The 20,939-nt window shown below is 43.6% G+C and overlaps 1 protein-coding gene across 5 annotated transcripts in view; it reads left to right on the top strand.

Moving 5' to 3' along the window:
• Tox2 (TOX high mobility group box family member 2) overlaps positions 1 to 20,939 on the top strand; it is a 132,739-nt gene that overhangs the window by 66,309 nt on the left and 45,491 nt on the right. For all 5 annotated transcript variants that reach the window (XM_005392492.2, XM_013518388.1, XM_013518389.1 and 2 more), the window contains exon 3: positions 20,550 to 20,795. In XM_005392492.2, coding sequence (XP_005392549.1) covers positions 20,550 to 20,795 — 246 coding nt within the window. The remainder of the gene's footprint in view (positions 1 to 20,549; positions 20,796 to 20,939) is intronic.

Here is a 20,939-nt window from a genome sequence, read left to right as displayed (position 1 = left end):
GTGCTGCTGACACCTAAGACCTTGCTACCAAGGTGTGGACCTGCAGTGTCACCCTGAGCGTGTCAGGAATGCAGCCTCCAGCCTACCCAGAATGCCCGGGGCAGGCTCTGCATCTTAGCAGGTGTTCAACTGACTTGTGTGCACATTACAGACTGAGATGCGCCAACGTAGGGTGAACTGCCATCCCCAAGTATTATGGGGGATGAGAGAGCCCCCCAGTGCCTAAGTCAGGTAGGGCTGAGTCTCACACCCACCCTGAGGAGCAATCACAGACTGGCCAGGAGGCTCAGGGAGCTGCCTGGGACAACATAGCCAGCAGGAAGCTCAGCATCACACACGAGAAACCCAGGTCCTCTTGTTTATAAAGAGGCGGAACCACCCAGTCATTAAAAGTTCAAGTCCAGATGCTAGCCTTCCCAATTTTAAAAACAACACACATCCATCCTCTCATCGTTCCTGTGGGTCAGGGATGCAGGTGTGGCTTGGCTGGGTGCCCTCTGGCTCAGGATCTCTTTTGAGGCTGCATTCAGTGGGCAGTCAGGGCTGTAGTCTCCTCTGATGGCTCAACGAAAGGAGCAGCATTCGCCCTCAGGCTCCCTCAGTGGCTGTCACAGTGGCCCTGAGCTGGGCTGTTGCATTGGCACCCCGGTTCCTCCATAGTGTGGCACTGTGTGTGTAAAGCTGCGGAAAAAGCAAGACAGGCCGACACAGGGATGGGGCTTGGCCATCTTTCACTAGTAAGTGAAAAGCCAGGCTTAGCTGGGTGCTCAGTAAACCGTAGGGGAGCGCATGAACCCTGAGTGACAGCACTGTGACGGAACGTGTGGGGCATGTTAGTAGGAGCATGAGGTCTAGGCTGCAGGAGGACCGTGCTCTGCCCCATTCTGCTCAAAGCAGGCCTTGTGTATGGGGCTCAGTCCTTGCTACCGTCACCTGGCAAGACAGGAAGATGTCGCAGAGGGCCTGCCCAATGAGTGTCATTCGAGAAGCGGCCTGAGCAGCATCCTCGGGGTCGTGCAGTATCTGGGGCTGTGGTGGGCTTGTGTGGTGTCAGGCAAGGCTGCAGAGTCTGGGCCCGGAGGCCTTGAGGCCAGCTGGATGCCAGGACCCTGCTGTGGAGGAAGCCATCCCTCGGAGGATTCTGAGCAGGGCAGCGTCCCAGGCTGAGGACTCAGCTGCTCTGAGAACTTCAGTGCCTGTGTCCGCTGGCAGCCAGCTTGACGCTTTTTTAGATTATGCTGCTTCTGTAGCTTAAAAGGTAGCAGTAAAGAAGAAAAAAACTGCAAATCAACGAGACTTTTCCAGAAGCTATTTTAACACAGAAACAACAGGAAAGCCTACTCATCAGTTTAGAAATGCTTTTAAAAGCAGCTCTGCTTCGTGTCTGCCTGTGTACCTGCACACCGGTGGCGAAGCAGGAATAAATTAGCATTGCAAAATCCAGTGGCCCCTCCCCCACCAAAATAAAAAAGGGCTGAGGATATAGCTCAGCAGCACAGGCGCCTGCCTGGCAAGCACAAGGTCCTGAGTTCGATTCCTGGTACCAAAAATAAATAAACAAAACAAAATCCAGTGGCCCAGCTCTCTCTTTTTACAGGTGCGGTAACTGAGACTCAGAAAGGGTTAGCAACTTGGCCAACACCACATAGCTTGTCAGGAGCTGCAGAGGTCTTAAACCTTTGCAGGAAGATGACTTCTGAGATAAGGACAGAGAGCAGAAGACCACCCAGGACCAAGTTAGAATTATTTTGTGGGGGAATAGCAGCTCTCAGGAGAACGCAGCTTCAGCCCTTTGCTGCTTTCTTAGCACTGGCAGGGAAGGTGGTACTGAGTTGGACTCAACACTGTAGCAGACCATTTTTACACATCTCCATTGGAAACATATTTACTAAGCACCCTCTGTGTGCCAGGCAATGGCAGGGGTGTGCGAACTGTAGACGAGGCAGTCAGACCTCCTGTCCTCATTCCGTCATGTATTCTTTTATTCAGCAACTGTCTACCAAGAACCTATGATGTACAAGGCACTGTCAGTGACCAAATGGTAGAATTTACTTTCTAGTAAAGGGAACGGGCAGTTACTATGGTTGAAAGGTTAAGTGCATTGCATGTTAGCAAATAAGAGTCCCCTGGGGTGCAGGTAAGGGAGACTGGGATGGACCAGTATATCTGCAGGGGCTGTCACTGCAAACAGTGCGGTCAGGTGAGAAGGTGACATCTGGGAAAAGACTCAAAGGGATGAGGGAGTAAGATCTGGGGAAAACTATTCTACCAGAAGGAATGAGCAGTGCAAAGGCCCTGTGGTGGGAGTGTGTCTGGTGTTTGAGGAACATGGCTGGAGTGGAATGAGGGAGAGATTGAATATGAGAAGCTGGGATGAGCAAGAATAGCTCCTGGCCATGGGGGGCATGGACAGGGTGACTCAGGCCTGGATGAGGAGTTATTGTGTACAAGCCAAGACTCTCCACCTTCTCTGTGAGGCCGGCACCTCTGACATGTGGACAGATGGAGAGCACTTGGCCTGCACAGGGCCTGACACCTGTAGCAATGATTAAAGGGAAGTCTTATACCCGATGGAGATCCATTGTCAGGCTACTCTAGGGAAGCACTTTGGGTTGGGGAAAGAGCACAGCCTATATATAGATCCAGCCAGTCCTGAGTTCAAATCTCATGTATGGAAAAAAGTCATGGCCAAATATCTTAGTGATATTAGCATAGGAAAGCCATTTCCTAAGCCTGATATGACAGACAGAAATCATACAACATGAATACACTGATATTTTAAAAATGTAAATGTTAAAAACCTTAGCTTGACAAAAAATATAAAAAGATCAAATGAGGATATAAGAATAATATCTGTGCCTTATAATAAGCAAAGCACCATGTCAAATACATAGAATGATAGAACAATGACAAAGGTAATATCAGTTTCAGAACAAGAAATATAAATTGTCCATAAAAGTATGAGGAAGTATACAACCTCATTAACAAAAAAATGCAAATGAAAGCAAGACAGTCTTTTCTGGATTAGGCTACATGTTTATTTGTTTGTTTTTGTTTTTGTTTTTCTTCCGGTACCAGGAATCAAACTCACAACCTTGCTCTTGCCAGGCAGGGACTTTGCCGCTGAGCTAAATCCCCAGTCCCTAGGCTACATGTTTAAAACTTAGTAATGATTTGGTTACCTGGCCTTTTTATCTTTAGGCATACACCCTTCAGAGACTCTCAGGCCAAAGTGTAAGAGTGAGGATATTCACCTGTGTTTACAAAGAAGAAAAGTGGACCACAGATTCAGTTCTTAACTTTCTTAAATCAGAGGTCAGCAAGCCATGGCCTGCAGGCCAGTTGTGTCCCTCCACATCAGTGGTACATGTCAGCTAAAAAATTATATCCCAGTATTTTTACTTGGTTTCCACTTGATAGCTAGCACCAGGATACAGCTTCCTGTTTAGCAGGGCAGACAGGCATTAAAAATATAATGTCACAGATAATTCTAGAGTTGGGGAAACAATAATTCCAGCTCCGTGGTAGAGTGCTTGCCTAGCATGCCTGGTCTTAAATTTGATCCCTAGCAACACACACACACACACACACACACACACACACACACACACCCCACTTCCATCTACTGCCTACACTGAGAAGTACAGGCCAGTGATGGGAATGGACCAGCTCTGCTGGGAAATCCATGAGTGAGAAGAGCATTCGGGACACAGGGAACAGCCCTTGCAAAGCACTGAGATGGGCATGCCCTGGAAGCCTTAGCGGAATGGAGAGAACCAGAGGGAGTGGGGTCTATGAAGAATTGTACCAAGTGGAGTTAAAGAGGCAAGAAAGACTTTGTTCAAGGACTGTTAAAGTAGGAGTCAAGATTATTGCAATAACGGAGAGAGGTTGAACTCAACTCCTAAAAGGCAACTTGGGAATTACAGCCAATGGGCAGGGCAAGGGGATTGTGAGCTGAAATTTTCCAAGAGCTACTCAGTCAGATATCAGAGATGGAGGATTCTTGCTAAACTGCCTTGGCAGGATTCTTGCTGCCCTAGGCCCAGAAGCTGGGAGACCAGGAGGTGAGCGCTGCTGTCCTGGAGGAGGTGATGACACTTAGACGAGGGTGGTGGCCTGCAGAGGGATCAGAGTGGGTAGATTTGAATATACAGGCAGCTACAGCCAGCAGGAGTTTGTGGCTGATTAGAAGTGAAGGTTGAGGGAGAAAGAAGACTTGAACCTCACTCCTAGTTTTCCAGTTTGATCCACCAGGGGAAACATGTTAGGGGGATGAGGGGACCACAGGTTCAGTTCTTGTCTTAACTTTCTTAAATCAGAGGTCAGCAAGCCATGGCCTGGAGGCCAGTTGTGTCCCTCCACATGTTTTTTATGAATAAAACTTTATCAGAACACCAGCATGCTCTTTAGTTTCAGGATCATTTGTGGCTACTTTCATGGTACAACCGCAAACTTGAATAGTGTGACCGAAACCGTGTAATCCCTCAAAGCCAAACATAGTTATTATTTGGGCCTTTGCAGAAAAATTTTGCTGAGCTGTCCTCTAGAGCATGCCATGGAAATGCGAAAGAGGCAGTTGGATATGTGGTTATAAAAATGTCATTAAAGAACAACCCTGCTACTTGCTGGGAAGATGAGTTTCCTCCTCTGGGTAATATTGGGTGCTGATTCTGGCTGTCTTGTCTCATTAGAATGCCCCCAGTAACCTCTGGCCTTGCCACTTGAGTTCTGCTGGGACTACTTCTTCCCAAAACAAGGAAACCCCCAAATGCACCCACCAGTCCTTCCTCTTTCCAGCTCTTCCCCCTCCCCTACCATGAACCATCCTGGAAGCTGCCTGAACCTTGGAATGAGTCTCATAATTTCCTGAGCGAGAACACACAAGGGTAATCATGTTTGTTCCCAGATACGGTTTTTGTAGACAGAGCTCATATCGAATGTGATTGCCTGTCATTGCCCTATTACGAAGCCTCTGTCTGCTCCAGTGTAAGTGTGTCAGGGTGTGGAATGGCCGTGAGGCATCTACGGGAGGGCATTGGACACACTCTTGTATCCCAATTGCCCTGCTTGGAGTTTCTGCCTTTAAAGAAGGGCTTAAAAGATATTTCATCCCCTCCCTCACCTCCTGCAGAATCCCCATTCATTGTAACACTGTGGTTTTCCCCCTCCTGTTCAGTTTGTATATGGTATGGGCTTTTATTTACTTATTTTTTAAAGAAGCATTTTTTAGCTCAGGAAAATGACACGCCAACCTGAAGGTATAATTGTACTGATTTTCAGAAGTGCTACAATACTTAAGACCTGATGTGCTGCGAGACACGAATCAGAAAGATTCTATTGAACATCTCTGCGATGGGTGACACAGGGGTATTATCCAAGATGATTAATTTGACTGGGTCATTATGGACACAGACAAGTCTGCCAGAATTGCATTTCGTTCCCCTCAGAATTCATGGAATTCCTGCCCATGTGATGAGAACTGCCACTGCTGAGAGCCCTGCTGTAGGCGACCAGGTTTGAGTTTGGAGAGGGTACCCTTTTCCTTGTTTTGGAAACAGAATTGGGAAACACAAGAATGTATTGTAGTCCTTCAAAATGGAAATGTTCTTACGGGGTTTGAATTTTCTTTGTAAAGTAATGGAATGCAAGATTGCTGGATAATTTATCATAAAAACTAGGACGCTTTTTTTTTTCTGTACCTGGCCCTGAACCCAGGGTCTTGTACTTGCCACATCCCAGCCCTTTTTAAAAATTATTTTTAACAATTTTATTTTGCAACAGGACCTGCTGAGTTGCCTAGCTGTTCTGAAACTGCAGTTCTACCTCAGCCTCCCAAGTCTTTAGAATTACAGGCATGTGCCTCTATGCCTGGCCAAACCAGGACACTTTTTAGAGTGAAAGAGAACACTACTAAATATTACAGGCATGGTGGCTCATGCCTGTAATCTCAACTACTCAGAAGTCTAAGGGAGGAGGATTACAAGTTTGAACCCAACCTGGGCAATTTAGGGAGTTAGTGAGATCCTGTCTCAATTTTAAAAATTAAACTTAAAAGGGCTGAGGTGTAGCTGGGTACAAAGGCACTGAGTTCATTCCTCAATACTGACTGATGAACAAACAAAAACATTACCCTAGGGTACAGCAGGATCATCTTGGGCTCATTCGGGTGATATGTGTTAGGCAGGGTGTGACTGGTAAAGCCAACTTCGATGCAAGTAGGCAGGGCTTCTTGTTCCATAATATTATCCAGGTGACTTTAGAGGAGTCGTTTTGCCCTTTTTAACCTCAGTTCCCTCATCTGTAATGTGGAAACGCTACATAAAACTTGTTCTACTTTCCATCTGAGATCTTTTTTCTCCTTCCTTGGAAGTTACGGAAGAGTTTGTGCTGACGTTCTGTTAATGTCTTTCACGTCTGTTTCCTTGTGTGATTCCCTTAGCTGTCCTGTGGGATGTGGGTAAGTAAGTAAACTGCAGAGCAGGTAGTTTGGGTTCCTGGCTAACAGTCCTTTCTGCAAGCTAAATGCAGAACTGGATTCCCCAGGCTGGTCTAACTTCTTTCCACAAATCAAACAACTGTGTTCATGGATTATGGACTCCAAGAATCTCACAACTTTCTTGAGAGGAATGTGTGAAGTGTGTGAAAGCATTTGGAATCCTGAGTCCTGTGTCAACATAAAATACAGGTTGCTTGACCTCCACTGGGACAAGAAAACATGGACCCGCTTTCCTCTTCTCCATCCCATCCTGCAGCTTTTTGAGCATATTTACTTATAAGAAGCAAAACTTCAATCTCTCAGCCAAGTTCCTGGCCTCGGGCCTTGGGATAACAGCAGAGATGGGAGCAGTCCACACTTAATTCCTCAGCAGCTGCCAGAGACTATGATCAGGGCAGGTGAGGCAGGATCAAAGGAGTAGGGTCTAAACCTCTTGCCTGACTGGTACTGTGATGTCCTATCATCACAGCCCACTGTCATACATCCTTCACATGCTGGCTCAGTTCCATGAGGCATGCTAAACTGGGGAGTCACTCTGCAGCTCGCCTCTTGGGACCTGATGCACCTGCTATTCTACCTGCTGCTGCTGAGGTCCCCTTTCTACATCAGGCTATCATCCTAGTGAGACTCCTGAAGATGGCTTCAGTCAGCTGCTGTCCTGAGCATTCACTTGATCTCCCAGAACCCGTACTTCCGTGTCTCACCAAGCCATGTACATGAAGATTGCTCACAATCTCTCCAGTCTCTTTCTCCTTTCCAATCTCCCAATGACTGCAAATGCTAGTTGGTGTCCTCCTAAACTTCTCAACTCTGAGAATAAAAGTTGGGTTCCGCAAAGAATTCTATCCCACCGCCCTTCATCAGGGAGTAAGGTGGTACTTTTGTGTGTTAGTCAACATCCAATATACTTTGGGAAAAGGTTGATTCACCTTCTAATACCTCAGTGAATTTTCACCGTTCTCTTATACAGCATTGGGGTAGGCAATGGAGATGGTAGTCAATTGTCAGTCTGAGAATCTTGTAGTAAGCATTAAATGATCTAAAGTAGGAAACCATCAAGTAATGGAAGGAACACTTCAAACAGATATAGTGATAATTTATAAAGAGTTAACAACATAGCTTAAAAATAATGTGAAACAAAATGGACAGAAATACAAGAGGTTGATTTAAAAAATCACAGTCATGGAGGAAATTTTTAAGATGCTTCTCTCAGAACCAATGGCTCAAGTAGAAAAATAAAAAGTAATAGTTTCTTAGAAGAGTTAAACAACAGAATTAGCACAATAGAAATTATAGACATTAACCTTATACTGTGTTACAAAGGAATTCTCAGTGGGCTATAAAGAATCAATGTATTTGTCATTCCTTTTGGGGTATCTTTTTTTGTTTTTTCTTATTGGTGGTTACTACTTCGTTAGCCTTTCCAAAAACCATCTCTACTCTATTTTTCTTATCTAAAATGTGTTTTCTATTTATTACTATTTGTTCTACTGAGTTTTGGTTTATTTTGTTATCTTATTTCTACCTTTAAGACTTGAGTTCTGAGTTCATTTATCTTTGTCTTTCTTGTCTTCTAATAAATTCCTTTCACTAAAAAGCCTACCAGGTTTCTATTACTCACCTCTCACAGGCTTTATCAGGTAGTGTTCTTTAATTTCAGTTGCGATTTTCTTCTTAGCTCAAAAGTTGTTTAAAGGATCTCTTTTAAACTGTCCTAGTACTTGGGAGGGTCTCCCTCCCTCCATTTTTCTCTATTCCTTCTTTCTGTGCCTTGTTTGCTTTTCTGGTTTTTTTGTTTTGTTTTGTTTTGTTTTTTAAATTTAGAGCTTAGAACATATCTATTATTTCTGCCTATTGAGCTAACCTAATGGGCCTCCGCCAGAAGTCAAGTTGTAGTTTAGCATTTAGGAATTTTTACAGGTATTATTATAGTTTATTGTTAATAGCCCATAATAGTGGCCAATTACTGGGATAGCTAGAAACTGCCAGAAGGGGTTAGTGATTGGAACCCCTTTCTATATTTAGCTTATTATTTTGACACTGTTTTATATATATTTTTATTATACTTTTCTGTTGGATGTTCAAGACCAAGTTAAATTGAAACCTATATTAACTAAAATTAACCTTTTGCTATCTATCAAGGTCAGTTAAGTCTCCTCAGGATTTACTTTGGAACCATGTATAAAGCTTTTCAGTTCTTTTGTCAGCATTAGCAATCAGGATGAGTCATGGCCTTTGCTTGACCGGTCACTTTCTGTGAAAGCATGGGAGATTTTTTCCCCTAGTGATCCTCCTTTGGCACACTATTCACTGTGTTCCAATCCCTCAGAGCTCAACAATCTCCTTGGTTAGAAGGTAGTATAACTCACCAGAATTGTAGGATGTCACAGAATGAGTTCCCTCATGTCCTGGGTCCTCGTTTACCTTGAAGAGCTGGGGCCAAGATATTGGCTGTAGTCTTAGCCCAGTTACCTTTTCAGCTTTGGTCTCCAAGCCTCAGTTGTTGAACACCCAGAGGAGACACATTAGTGTTGTAGTGGGAGCAGTGAGTTTAATTATTGTAATTTTATCTAAATATCAAGCATTTTGAAATATCCTACCAGCCATTGATATTCTAGTTGAATCCTCATAGAGTGTGAACAGACAATAGTTATATAGTTTCGCGGAGAAAAATTGAGAACAAAAACCATACATAGTATTTTAGCATAACAGCCATGGTGAAATTTTTGTAACACACTTAAATCTCCATCTTGGTATAGAATAGCCTTTTCAGTCAATCATCTGTATGTAGTACTTAAGTTCTCACCTAATTTGTTGTCCTTTAGTAGGATGTCATTGAAGAAATGTGTGACACTGTCCAGACTGCTTAATGTCTAAGCATCTCTTAGTGACACATATATAGCATACACATCACATAAATTTTTGTTAAAAAATTATCATTTGACTGGTGACCTCAGGTTGGCTTGACTTGAACCTCCTATCACAAGTAGCTGGAGCATAAGAGAAAGGCAGATGTCTGGATCTGAAAGAAAATGTCTGTCATCATAAACAATCCCAGTTTCACATTTTAGAAGACGTGTACTCTGAAAGCATGAATACATTTAATACACAATGAGATTAATAATAATGGATTGTCATATGAAATATGATTAATAATACTGGATTGCCATATGAAAACTTTGGTTTCTTAATTTGGTTTTGTATCAAGAGAATATTTTATGAGAAGACCTTATTGTATTATTTCTAGAAAACTTAACCTTTAATGATGACCAATGTAAACATATCACAACAATATTTTTAACAGTATTTATTGGGGTGTCTCCCATAAAGCTGTGGAGATTATTGGGGCCTGCTATTAATGAACAAAGACTGGAATATGATTTTTCCCAGGCAGCTGCTCCTATATTCACCAAAGGATGTCCTGCCCAATAGTTCCCCCAAGCCTGAAGGATCCCCATTTAATTGCCTTAACAAATTTTTGATGACGGATGAGAACCACATCATAACACTTAACATATTATTTTTGAACCTTGAGCGACTCTTAAGTCATGATACGTAAATAACAATGTGTATCACATTTATAAAACCAATTTTAACATCATTTTGACCAGATAGTAACTTAGGTGGAAGCATGTCTTTAATTTTGATGACTTTTATCTATCAGCCTACTTAAATTAGACAAATGTTTCAAAAATCCAAAATTTAAAAAAAAAAAAAAGAAAAAAGTTATGTTTGAGCTCAAATATAATGGCTATTTACAGATTAGACAGACAAACAAATACATATAAGAATTTGTAAAATCAGAGTGCACTCAAATATATTTGGCCAATTTGAAATGTGATAACTTTTATAGTTTTTAAGTTTGTAACTATAGAGACTAGATAGAACTGGTTTGTAGGTCAATTAACAGGGAGCTCTTGTAACAAGAATTAGAAGGAATAAAACCTTTTATACCTGTGGAAGCAAATACAGTCATTAAGATGGGCCCTCGGTTGATGGTTTTCCTGTTTGGAATATCCAGGTATACAGGCTACTCATTGCGGTTTAGATACCTATAGTTATAGGATAGTCACATCTGATGGCCAAAACTGTTGTTTTGATAGCCACATGTAACTGTTCCCTCTAATGAGACAGACTGTTAAAGGTAATTTTAACTGTGTCTAGGGGGTAAGCAGGCCAGATTTGGGTGTATAAAGAGATTATCTCTGAGGTTGGCCAGCCTACAAGATAATCTGGAGAGAAATCATTAAGAGAGGCAGTCCTCTGGGGCCTGGGGCTGTGCCCATTTTTAAATATCTGTTTTTGTTTAAAACTATTATTAAATTTATAAGGTTCCCTAGGAATGTTTTGTTCTACCAGTGAACCTATCTGTGTTATAAAAATCAGTCAGCCTGATTTGTGCTGTAAAAACCAGTCACCATCATTCTTGAGGGGAGAGAAAATTTAATCTCCAGTTCTAAAGAACAAAAAGACAGATAAACTTGTACTAAAATTTGTACATTTATTTTTGAGAGCTACAAAATTATGTTTAGACCTGTTTTTGAATATAACCTGGAGATAAGAGAAAAATTGGCTTCACTCTGGAAAGGCCTAAGGGACGGACAAATTCTGGAAATTTGTCCTTAAATTTAGCACCCGTGGAGGAGAGAATTACTTAGGATGAAACACTGTTGTATACTGTTATTTCTCAGGGATAGGGCAGTGGTGCATTGACAGAAGGGTGACTTTAGGTATGGCATAAGACTCCAAGTACAGCACAAGAACCAAATCCTGACTATCTCAGATGCAGAAAGATGAATAAGGTCAAGAGCTTTCCCAGGCTGAATCTATAATCCTTAGCAAAACATGCCTCTAGAAACAGAAGTTATGATTGACCCTAGCTGTGTTGTCAGACAGAAAATCAATAATCAAAGAATCTGAATGGCTGCTTTTCACATTTTGAAAGACAGGAAAAATGAAAGTGTTCCAATTCTATTCTTCAGGGCTTAATTTCTACTAAATGACTCTAAATCAAAAGTTTTAAAACACCAGCCTGTAAAAGAGATCTATTGCCTCTGGGGACAGACAGAGGCAGATAATAGTCCAGCAGAAATCTTGGCCCTAGGGTAAAGAGATTTTTAAAGACATTTTAGTTTCTCTATCCAGTCACTTCTGTAGTGGTGCTAGCTAGACTGTGTTTAAACCTACTCTGAAAATATGTGTCGTAAAATATTATCTCTCTAACCTAGTTTATAGGTCTGGGTAAGTCCTCTAAGGACCTTAATGTACCTATTAGGAACAGCTGCCAACTTTTCTAGATTTTTTTTCCTGATTTGTTTTAGGTTACAGAGGGAAAAGACCCATAAATGTGGGTAGTTCTAAATTTCCCATTTACTTTCCATAAGGGATATTGTCCTTGAGGAGCTTGAACAAAATCGGCTGTGGATGGGTACAACCTCATGGAGGGTTCAGTTATGGCTGGCCTAGAAGCTCCATCTGCAAGACCCAAAGAGTAAGGAGGGGAAGCCTCAGACTCGGTAATAGTGGGTGAGGCTTTGATTAGACTTGTCTTAGAAACCTCTCCTCAGATTCTAAAGATTGAGGAAGAGTAGCCTCAGGCTCAGTGATAGTGGATGTCTAGTGGATGCCTTAAGGCCCAGAGGTGTCTGGTTTCCCTGTGGTTCATATTTATACCTGAACACAAGTAAGGATTATTTCTTCAGTTCAAAGAAAGTTTGAACATAAGGCAATTTTGGCCATTTTTTTTAGTACAATTCTAGTGAAATAGCATCAATATTTCCCTTTACATTAACAATGATTTTAAAGAAGGAAGCTTTGCTTCATATTGAGATGAAGATATTGACTAGGGCCACAAATGAATCTGTGGTGAATGGTCCCTGAGCTCAGTTATTTACCACACTGTTTTAATTTTTTAAGCAGTTTAAAGTCAAACACGTGGGCTGGGGATAGCGCTCAGCAGCATGGCATCTGCCTGGCAAGTGCGAGGTCCTGAGTTTGATTCCTGGTACAAAAAAAGCAAACACCTGATGTACAGGAACAAGATAATTTTGATTATTAAGATCGTGTCTAACCACCATCAGGGAAGCAGCAATAGCCTGTTGGTGTTTAGGCATACAAGGTTAGACTGTTTTATCTTTAAATAATCTGGAGGCACAGGCTGAGGAGTATCAAAAGCCCCACTTGGCTCTGGGTCTAAGCCAGGGCACAGTGGGCAACTATTTAATTATTTACTTGTTTATTCACTGACCCTATTCCTGGTCTAAAACAGAAACTTTGGGGGTATTAGTACTTAACAGACCTACAGATTTTACCAAGGTCCAAGCTGAGAAGGTCTCAGGTGAAACAGTTTCTCCCCTTCCATGAGCTCTTCTTTTAAGTTTTCTCCCACCTTTTCGCAGTTTTGAATATCTAAGGTTCCCACCTGTGGAAACCAAGAACTATATTTAATAATTTTTTGTAACATTTTTGTCAACTTTGGGGTGCGATTTGAGCTTCAGCCTGCTGCAACAACATACACAACAACTGTACATATCTTTGTTCTTTTACTGACAAAGTCTTTCCCATTAGCCCAGCTAACTGAAAACTTCCACGCCAAGTGCTTTACCTTCCACTTTCTATTTGGACATCCCATATTCGTCCTGCAGAAGCCTTTCGCTGTCTCGTATCCTCTTCTTTCCACTCAGGTGGATCTTCCCTCTCAGGCCTAATTAGAATGTCCCTGATCAGGCACCAAATATCAGGGACCTAGCCAAGATCCCCAACTGCCTCTATGAGGTGTATGGCAAAAGGATGAAACAGGAAACAAACATAGTAATACATGATGTGGGGCTGGGAGGTCAGTGCCTCAGGTTGGGCAGAGACTTGATCCACATATTTAGATGGAATTGCAAGGGGCTCTAGATAGCACCAGTAATCTTAAAAAAGATTAAATTAGAGGATTCACATTTCCAAAATTCTACAAACTATAATATAGTGCTGGCATAAGGATGTGCGGGCCACTGGAACAGAATGGTGAGTCCAGAAATAAACTCATACATCTATGGCCAATGGATTTTTGGCAAAGGTGCCAAGACCAATCACAGGGGAAGAACAGTCTCTTCACCAGATGGTGCTGGGATGAATGAATTGCCACATGCAACATAATGAAGTTGAACCCTATATTATGCTGTGCACAAAAGTTCATTCAAAGTGGATCCATGACACAAATACCACATTGTTCCTCTGGTGTGAGAAACCACAGTGTATAATAAATATTGGGAAACGGGAAGAAAATGTTCAAATGAGAAAGAGAACTGGGGAGGGAGGAGAGGGAAAGAGAAGAAGGGACAAGAAAAAAGAATAGAAGGAAAAATAGAAACAAAGCTTTTGTAAATAAGGAGGGCAAGAGAAGTTGAAGGGAGGGGAGGAGAATGGGAAAAAAATAAGCAAGATATACCGTGTACAGGTACAAATTTTCTATGATGAATGTTATGTATATCCAAAATGTATCAATAAAATTTAAAAATAAAAAACCAAATATCAGCTGAAACAATAAAGTTCTTAGAAGAAAACATGAAAACTGCTGGGTTATATGGTGATTCTGCGCTTACCTCAGATTTGGCAGTGGCTCCTTGGATATGACATTAAAAGCATGTGCAGCAACAACAAAAACATAGCTAAATTGGACTTCATTAAAATGGAAAATCTTCATGCATCAAAGGACATTATGAAGAAAGAGAGAATGGGAAAATATTGGCAAATCCTATATCATAAGGGCCCAGGACCTCAAATTTATAAAGAACTCTTTTGATACAACAATAACAACAAAATACCCAATTAAAAATAAGGGCAAAAGAATTGAATAGATATTTTCTCCAAAGAAGACACAGGAGTGACCAAGAAACACATGCAAAGATGTTCAACATCATTAATATTTAAGAAAATGCAAATCAAAGCTATGATAAGATACCACTTCACATGCACTAGAATTACTATAATAAAAAATAAAAGTAAGTAGTGGCAGTGAGGATGCAAAGAAGCTGAACCCTCCCACATTGCTACTGGGATGAGCAGCCACTGTAGAAAGCAGCTTGACCGTTCCTTGAAAAGTTAAACGCAGAATCACCATATAACCCAGCAGTTCCACCCCTAGGTTTATACCCATAAAGAACTAAAAGCAGGGACTTGGAGAAGTATATATAGACACATTCATACCAGCACTATTCATAGTAGCCCAGGGATGGAAACAGCCCTAGTGTGTATCAGCAGATAAATATGGGAACCGTAATATATACACATGCTGACATATTTTGTAACCATAAAAAGACACATATAACACACCTCAGAAATGTTATGGCTAAATGAATATGATGTACATTGTACTACCTAGACTATGGATGAACCTAAAAAACATCATGCTAAGTAAATGAAGCCAGACACAAAATACCATATATTATATGATTCCATTTATATGAAAACATCCAGAATAGGTAAATTCATAGAGGCAGAGTGAAGATATTGGCTCCCAGCGGTTGAGGGAGCAAGGGGAACAGGGAGAAACTGCCTATGCTGTTTTCTTTGAGGATGATGAAGATATTCAGGAACTCAACAGAGATGGTGTTGCACAACATTATGAATGGACTGCCACCAAATTGTTCGGCTTAAAATAGTCGATTTTATGTTATGTGAAACATGAAGATTATACTAAATATAGTTAAGCTTGTATTTTCCTACAATACAAATAATGAGTCTATATCTGCAACCTCTTCCATTAAGAAGAAATAGATTCTAGCTGAAATCTTCTAGATTGTTCATTTGGGGTCAGGCTTAACATTACAATTGTATGCGTCTATTTGAAGTATCTTTATTCAACAGTCACGTTAGATCCCACAGTCACTTCATCAGCAACAGTTTGGGATTAATATAAATCGCCATGGTTTTTCAGCTCACGGCTCTTTCTACAATCCCTCTCTCTGGTTCGCTTTTTATCCTCTAGGTTCTGGCTTTGACTATTTTTCCAAAAGAGATTATTTAAAAGAATATTTTGTTTTGTGTTTTTACTTCTGGGGTTGCGTTTTTGGTGAGCTTCTCATTTATTTTATATTTTATTGTGGCAAGCGAATGAGTTCATTTGGATAGTGTGCTAGAATGTTGGCTCATCACGGTCATAGGCTTTTTGTCTATCGATGCTCTTCCGAGTCCTTCTTTCCTAAGGCCTTGCCTTGGACCCTTTTCTCCCATTTCTGGAGCAGTTGCTGCCTTCAGTGCTTTATGATCTCAACTCCCATGATTGCAGGAGAGGCTTAACCCTCTTGGAACCCAACAGCAAGCCCCAGGTCCTTTGGGTCACTCGTTGTTCTTCCTTTTGTGGAACTGGTGCATGAAAATCAAGACACACTTTACAACTTGACAGCTTGGCTTCTCTCCCTGTGTTTTCATGAGGACACCAGTGATAGAGAACAAAGAGGTGCCCCGGAGTGGCCAGTTTCTTGCTGAGAGGAAGTCTGAAATACAGATCTTAGAGTCATCTAACATAGCATGAGTAGATGTCAGATTCAGAATCCCAAGTCCTGGATCTGAATCTCTCTAGCCTGGGGGTGCCTTCCACTCTCTGAACTCTAGCTGCCTTTTTTTTGCAAGGTGGAGATAGTAGGCATTTCTTTGGAGACACACACAGTTAAATAGGGAATGTATATGAAAATACTGGATGCTAGGCTAGCACGCAGTAGGGACTCCTTTGCAGGACAGGCTGACTTATGTTCAGGTAATTAGGATTTGATTGCACTCGGAAGAGGCATATACATGTTTGCATGTTTGTTTTTATGTATGTTAATTGTCTCTTTAAATGAATTGTCATGGTTGTGTTATTTCAATATTTTGATACAACATATGCTCACTTTTTCAAAAGGCTTCTGGTTGATTGGGCTGGCTCCAGTGGATTGAGGTTTTGAGGTTTGACTGAAACGGATGGACTTATACAGTCAGTTGGCATTCAGGGGCACCTGTCATGTGCCAGCACTTGTTCTGGGTGCGGGGGGACAGGAAGAAGGTGGCATTTGACAGACGTGAAAAATAGGTAGCTGAGATACTTTATAGTCTAGTAGGAGGACAGGTGGGGAGCACCTTGGTGAGGTGTTTCCCTATTTTGTGGCCTTACTTACTGGACTGAACTTGCTGTGTGCCAGGCGCTATTCTAGGCACTGGTGACAAGACACCTTCCCTCCTGCCCTCATGGAACCTGGGATGGGGAGGAGGGAGACACAAGCAAAGGGTAAATAGAGTCAAAAACCACTGCAGGTGTCATGAACCCAGGGGGTACACATGAGGGGGCTGGCAGGGGGTTCTTGGGTGGTATGGGGATTGGGACGGCTTCCTGGAGGTGAGGAAAGTTGCTGGGGTCTCTGCTTTCTAGGGCAGCACCATACCCAAGGCTGATTCCCACCTAAATGGCAGTCAGCCCCAAGCCATAGTGATAGCAAGGGAGAAGACAGATCGCCCCACAGTGCACAGACTGCGGTGTGTGAGTTAGGAGCACTCACCAGTGGGATGCAGAGCCAGTGAGCTGCTGTCCTCTCAGACTGTGCCCTGGGAGGACCCTTAACATCTCCGGAACTCCAGGCAAGGACAAGGATGGCAATCCTAACACCGGGGCAGTTGACTATGTGCCGGGTACAGCCCTAAGCAGTTTACATGTGTTCATTTCACTTACTCTTAGCAGTATCCCTGTAGATGCATACTGTCATTATCCTCTTCATCGATGAGGAAACTGAGGCACCGGGAGGGCAAGTACTATGCATGCCCACGGTCACAAGCAGCTGGTGACTGGGAGAGCCAGGATTCAAACCCAAGCCTTGTTTCTCTCACCGTATCCATCTGCTCCTTACATAATCGAGTCAATGATGCTCACCCCCAGGTCATCCCAGAAGCTAGGTGATGTGTGTGTTCACAGCATCTGCCCCCAGGCCCTGGATTCCATTCAGTTCCATCCCTGGAACTGAGGGAATACTGGAATTCTGAGGGAATGCTGGAACTGAGGGCATACACTCGCAGGCCTTTTATTATTTTATTTTGAGACTAGGTCTCACTAGTTGTTCAGGCTGGCCTGGAACTTGCAATCCTGCTTCAGCCTCCCAAGTAGCTATAATGACAGGTGTGTCCTGTTATTTTGAGCTCAGACTTTGTACCCTGACTTTGTGTCAGGTTCTGAGCAAAGCACTGAGGCAGAGGGAATAGAACTCACAACAGACACTAAACAAATGCACCCTAGGCCAGTTAACTACAAGTTGGATGAGCACTTTGAAGCAGAAATGCTGGGCCACCTTGGGTGCACCGTGAGATGCAGGGGAGACATTTAATCCAGCCTATCAGGGAGGGATAAGTAGCAATGAGCTTGAAAGGAAAGCACTTGATTGGCAAAGCAGTGAGGCCCTGGGTGCAAGAACAGTGGCTGTGGCTACAAGGTGACTCAGGTCATGTGAGGACTTACAGGGTGGTAGATGGGCCTCGGGACTTGGTGTTTTAGGTGTGGGTGCGGCATAGTGAGAGGACTCTCTGTATAAAGACCACTCTGGCTGTGTGGAGGAGACAGACTGGCAAGAAGGGACGAGAGGGACCAGAGAGGCCTGTGGGAGACCAGTAAGAAGTTGTCCTTGTCCAGGGAGGAGATGAGGGTGGCCTGGGCTAATTCGTGGCAGTGGGGATGGAGAAAGAGCAAAGTTGTAAAGATATTTGGGAGGTGTTGGATCTGAGAGGCGACAGAAGGTGAATCTCAGGGTGGTGGAGGGTAACGTCACTTACTACGATGGGAAGCCCCAGGTGCGGGCAGGGGAAGGGGTACTCTGGTCATCCAGTGCGGATACTGAGTGGAGGTTGGGGCGCCCACTTGCAGAGCTGGTGAGGGACCAAGGCTGAGTGTGTAGCTGTTGCAGGAGGACAGGAATCAAAACTGAGATTGGTTAAGGTCTACCTGGGGGACAGCAAGGGGAGGGAAGAAAGGAGAGCCCGGAACCAGGCCCAAGAAGCTCCAGTGTGAGAACAGAGAAGGCCGCTGAGTGTGATGGTAAGTGCAGGTTTGTTGTCTGTGAGGTGATCCCACAGTCGCCCCACTGAGGGAACCAGTGAGCGCGAGGCCCCAGGGGCTCAGGCCTGGGAGGTAGGCATTGGGGTGGCAAGGCCCTTGCCCTCTCTGGGCCTGTTTCTATGGCTGTAAAGGGTAGCCGAGGGCCTTCCCCATGGAACTCTTGCGAGCTTCAAATGGGGTGCCTGAGGAGAAACATCAAGGCACCAAGCAGGCCTCCTGGTGCACATGCCCCCTACTTTCATCACGGCTGTACCCAAAACCACCATCTGCGCTGCTCATGTCATGCCCAGCAGACAGGAAGGGCCGGCTGGAGCCAGGCATGGGTTTGACTTCATGCAGAGCTAATTTGACATGGCTACTATCAAGCAATACAAAATATTAGGTGTCATTTTTATATGCTATTGTGGTGTAGGGTTTTCTTCCTTCTCTAAGGTTTGTTTTTTTTTAAAGATTCCCCACCACCACCACACACACATGCCAGCCAAGAACGGTGGGGCACACCTGTTATTATAGCTACTTGGGAGGCTGAAGTAGCATTGCCAGCTCAAGGCCAGCCTGAACAACCAGTGAGACTTAGTCTCAAAATAAATAATAAAAGGCCTGGGAGTGTAGTTCAGTGTTACCTCAGCTCAATCCTAGTATTGGGGAAAAAAGAAAAACAAAGTCTTATTCTCATATCCACCAATACCTTTGGTGTCCTTCATCGACTCTGGAATATTCCAAGCCATCATCTCTTTAATTATTTTTCTGGCCCATCCCCTCGCTCTTTTCCCTTGTAGCGCTGGCTGAACACATCCCTTACACATTTCACTTGTCCTCTGTGCTTGTGGCCCCTCTTTTCTGTGTTCTCTTTGTCTCTCTGTGTTGAATTGTGGATTCATCTTCCAACTCACACATCTCTCTTCTGTTGGGTCTTATCTCTTCCAGAGATTATAAAAGGAAGACCAGCTCCCCAGCCTAAGATAACCATGGTGCCCAAACCCTAAAAGGGCAGTAGGAGAGAGGAAAGTTGAGGCCAATCCCACTTGATGCAAAGTCCTAAACAAAATACCACCAAGCAAAATCCAACACTGTGTAAAAAGAATAATATACATCATGACCACATTGGGTTTGTTCCAGGACTGCAAAGTTGTTTTGTGAGAAAACTGAAGTTACTTACCTTATTAACTGAATTTAAGAAGAGGGGCTACTTGAACCTTTCAGTAGATGTGAGGAGGAAATTTTTTATAAAATTTAAAAATCCACGCACAATTAAAAAAACCTTAGCATGATAAACAAGGAATTCTGTCCACCTACTGAAGAATTCCCACTTTATGGTGAGATACTGAGATTCCCATTGAGGGAATAAAAGCAAGCACGTCAACTCTCACCATTTCTGTTCACCATTGTCCTGGAGGAACCTGCTCCATTCAGTGAGGTGGAGAAAGATAAATATGTAAGAACTGGAAGTGTCCAGTGTGACTCCTAGTTTCCGGCTTGTGCTTCTGTAGGAATGTTTGCACCATTTACCAAGGCCAGAGCCACCAAGATAGGCTCTGGTTGGACTGACTGTTGGGAACACAGAAGAGAAAATTGTTCAGCTGTCCAGAGAGAGCACAGTCAGAGTCAGGATGCTTCAGCTCCTTTCCCAGCTCTTCTGCTAGCATCGGACAGACTGATTTCCTCGTCGGATCAGCGGCCCCATCTGTAAAATGAGTGGCTTTAGAAAGATGCATCCCAGTGGGCTGTGGTGGCCGGATCTGGTGGGAGAACAGAGAGGAGAGGGTGGGCAGGATCCAGTCCTGCTCTTCAGGAGGCGGGCTCCGGGCAAAGAGCATCTAGTGGGAGGGAGCATCTGGTTGGGGGCGGATCAGGAGTCTGATCAGGCGGCCACCTACACCCTTTTAGGATCATCCTTTCTAATGGGTTGTTATGGTTATTGCTGATGCTGTTAAATATGTTCTGTAGTTTTAAGACGCTGACCCCCACCAACATGCCCTTTTGATGTTTTAGACCTATAACAGCCAGAGCGAGAGCAACGAAGACTATGAGATCCCCCCGATAACACCTCCCAACCTCCCAGAGCCACCCCTCTTGCACCTGGGGGACCACGAAGCCAGCTACCACTCACTGTGCCACGGCCTTGCACCCAACGGTCTGCTCCCTGCCTACCCCTACCAAGCCATGGATCTCCCGGCCATCATGGTGTCCAACATGCTGGCCCAGGATGGCCACCTGCTGTCGAGCCAACTGCCCACGGTGAGTCTCTGCCTCCTGGCATGGTTCCCGCTGGTCACAGCAGGGAAGGAGCAGAGGGTCATGGAACACCGGTGCTGTGACGTGGAGCCCTGCTCCCACGCAGGGGTAGGGTTCCATTGCTCGCTTGCAAGGGAGTGTGCAAAA

This window comes from Chinchilla lanigera, unplaced genomic scaffold (genome assembly GCF_000276665.1).
Source record: "Chinchilla lanigera isolate Chin_1 unplaced genomic scaffold, ChiLan1.0 scaffold00044, whole genome shotgun sequence".
Lineage (NCBI taxonomy): Eukaryota > Metazoa > Chordata > Mammalia > Rodentia > Chinchillidae > Chinchilla > Chinchilla lanigera.
The sequence above is the reverse complement of the archived record's forward strand: the minus strand, read 5'-3'. Positions and strand labels throughout refer to the sequence as shown.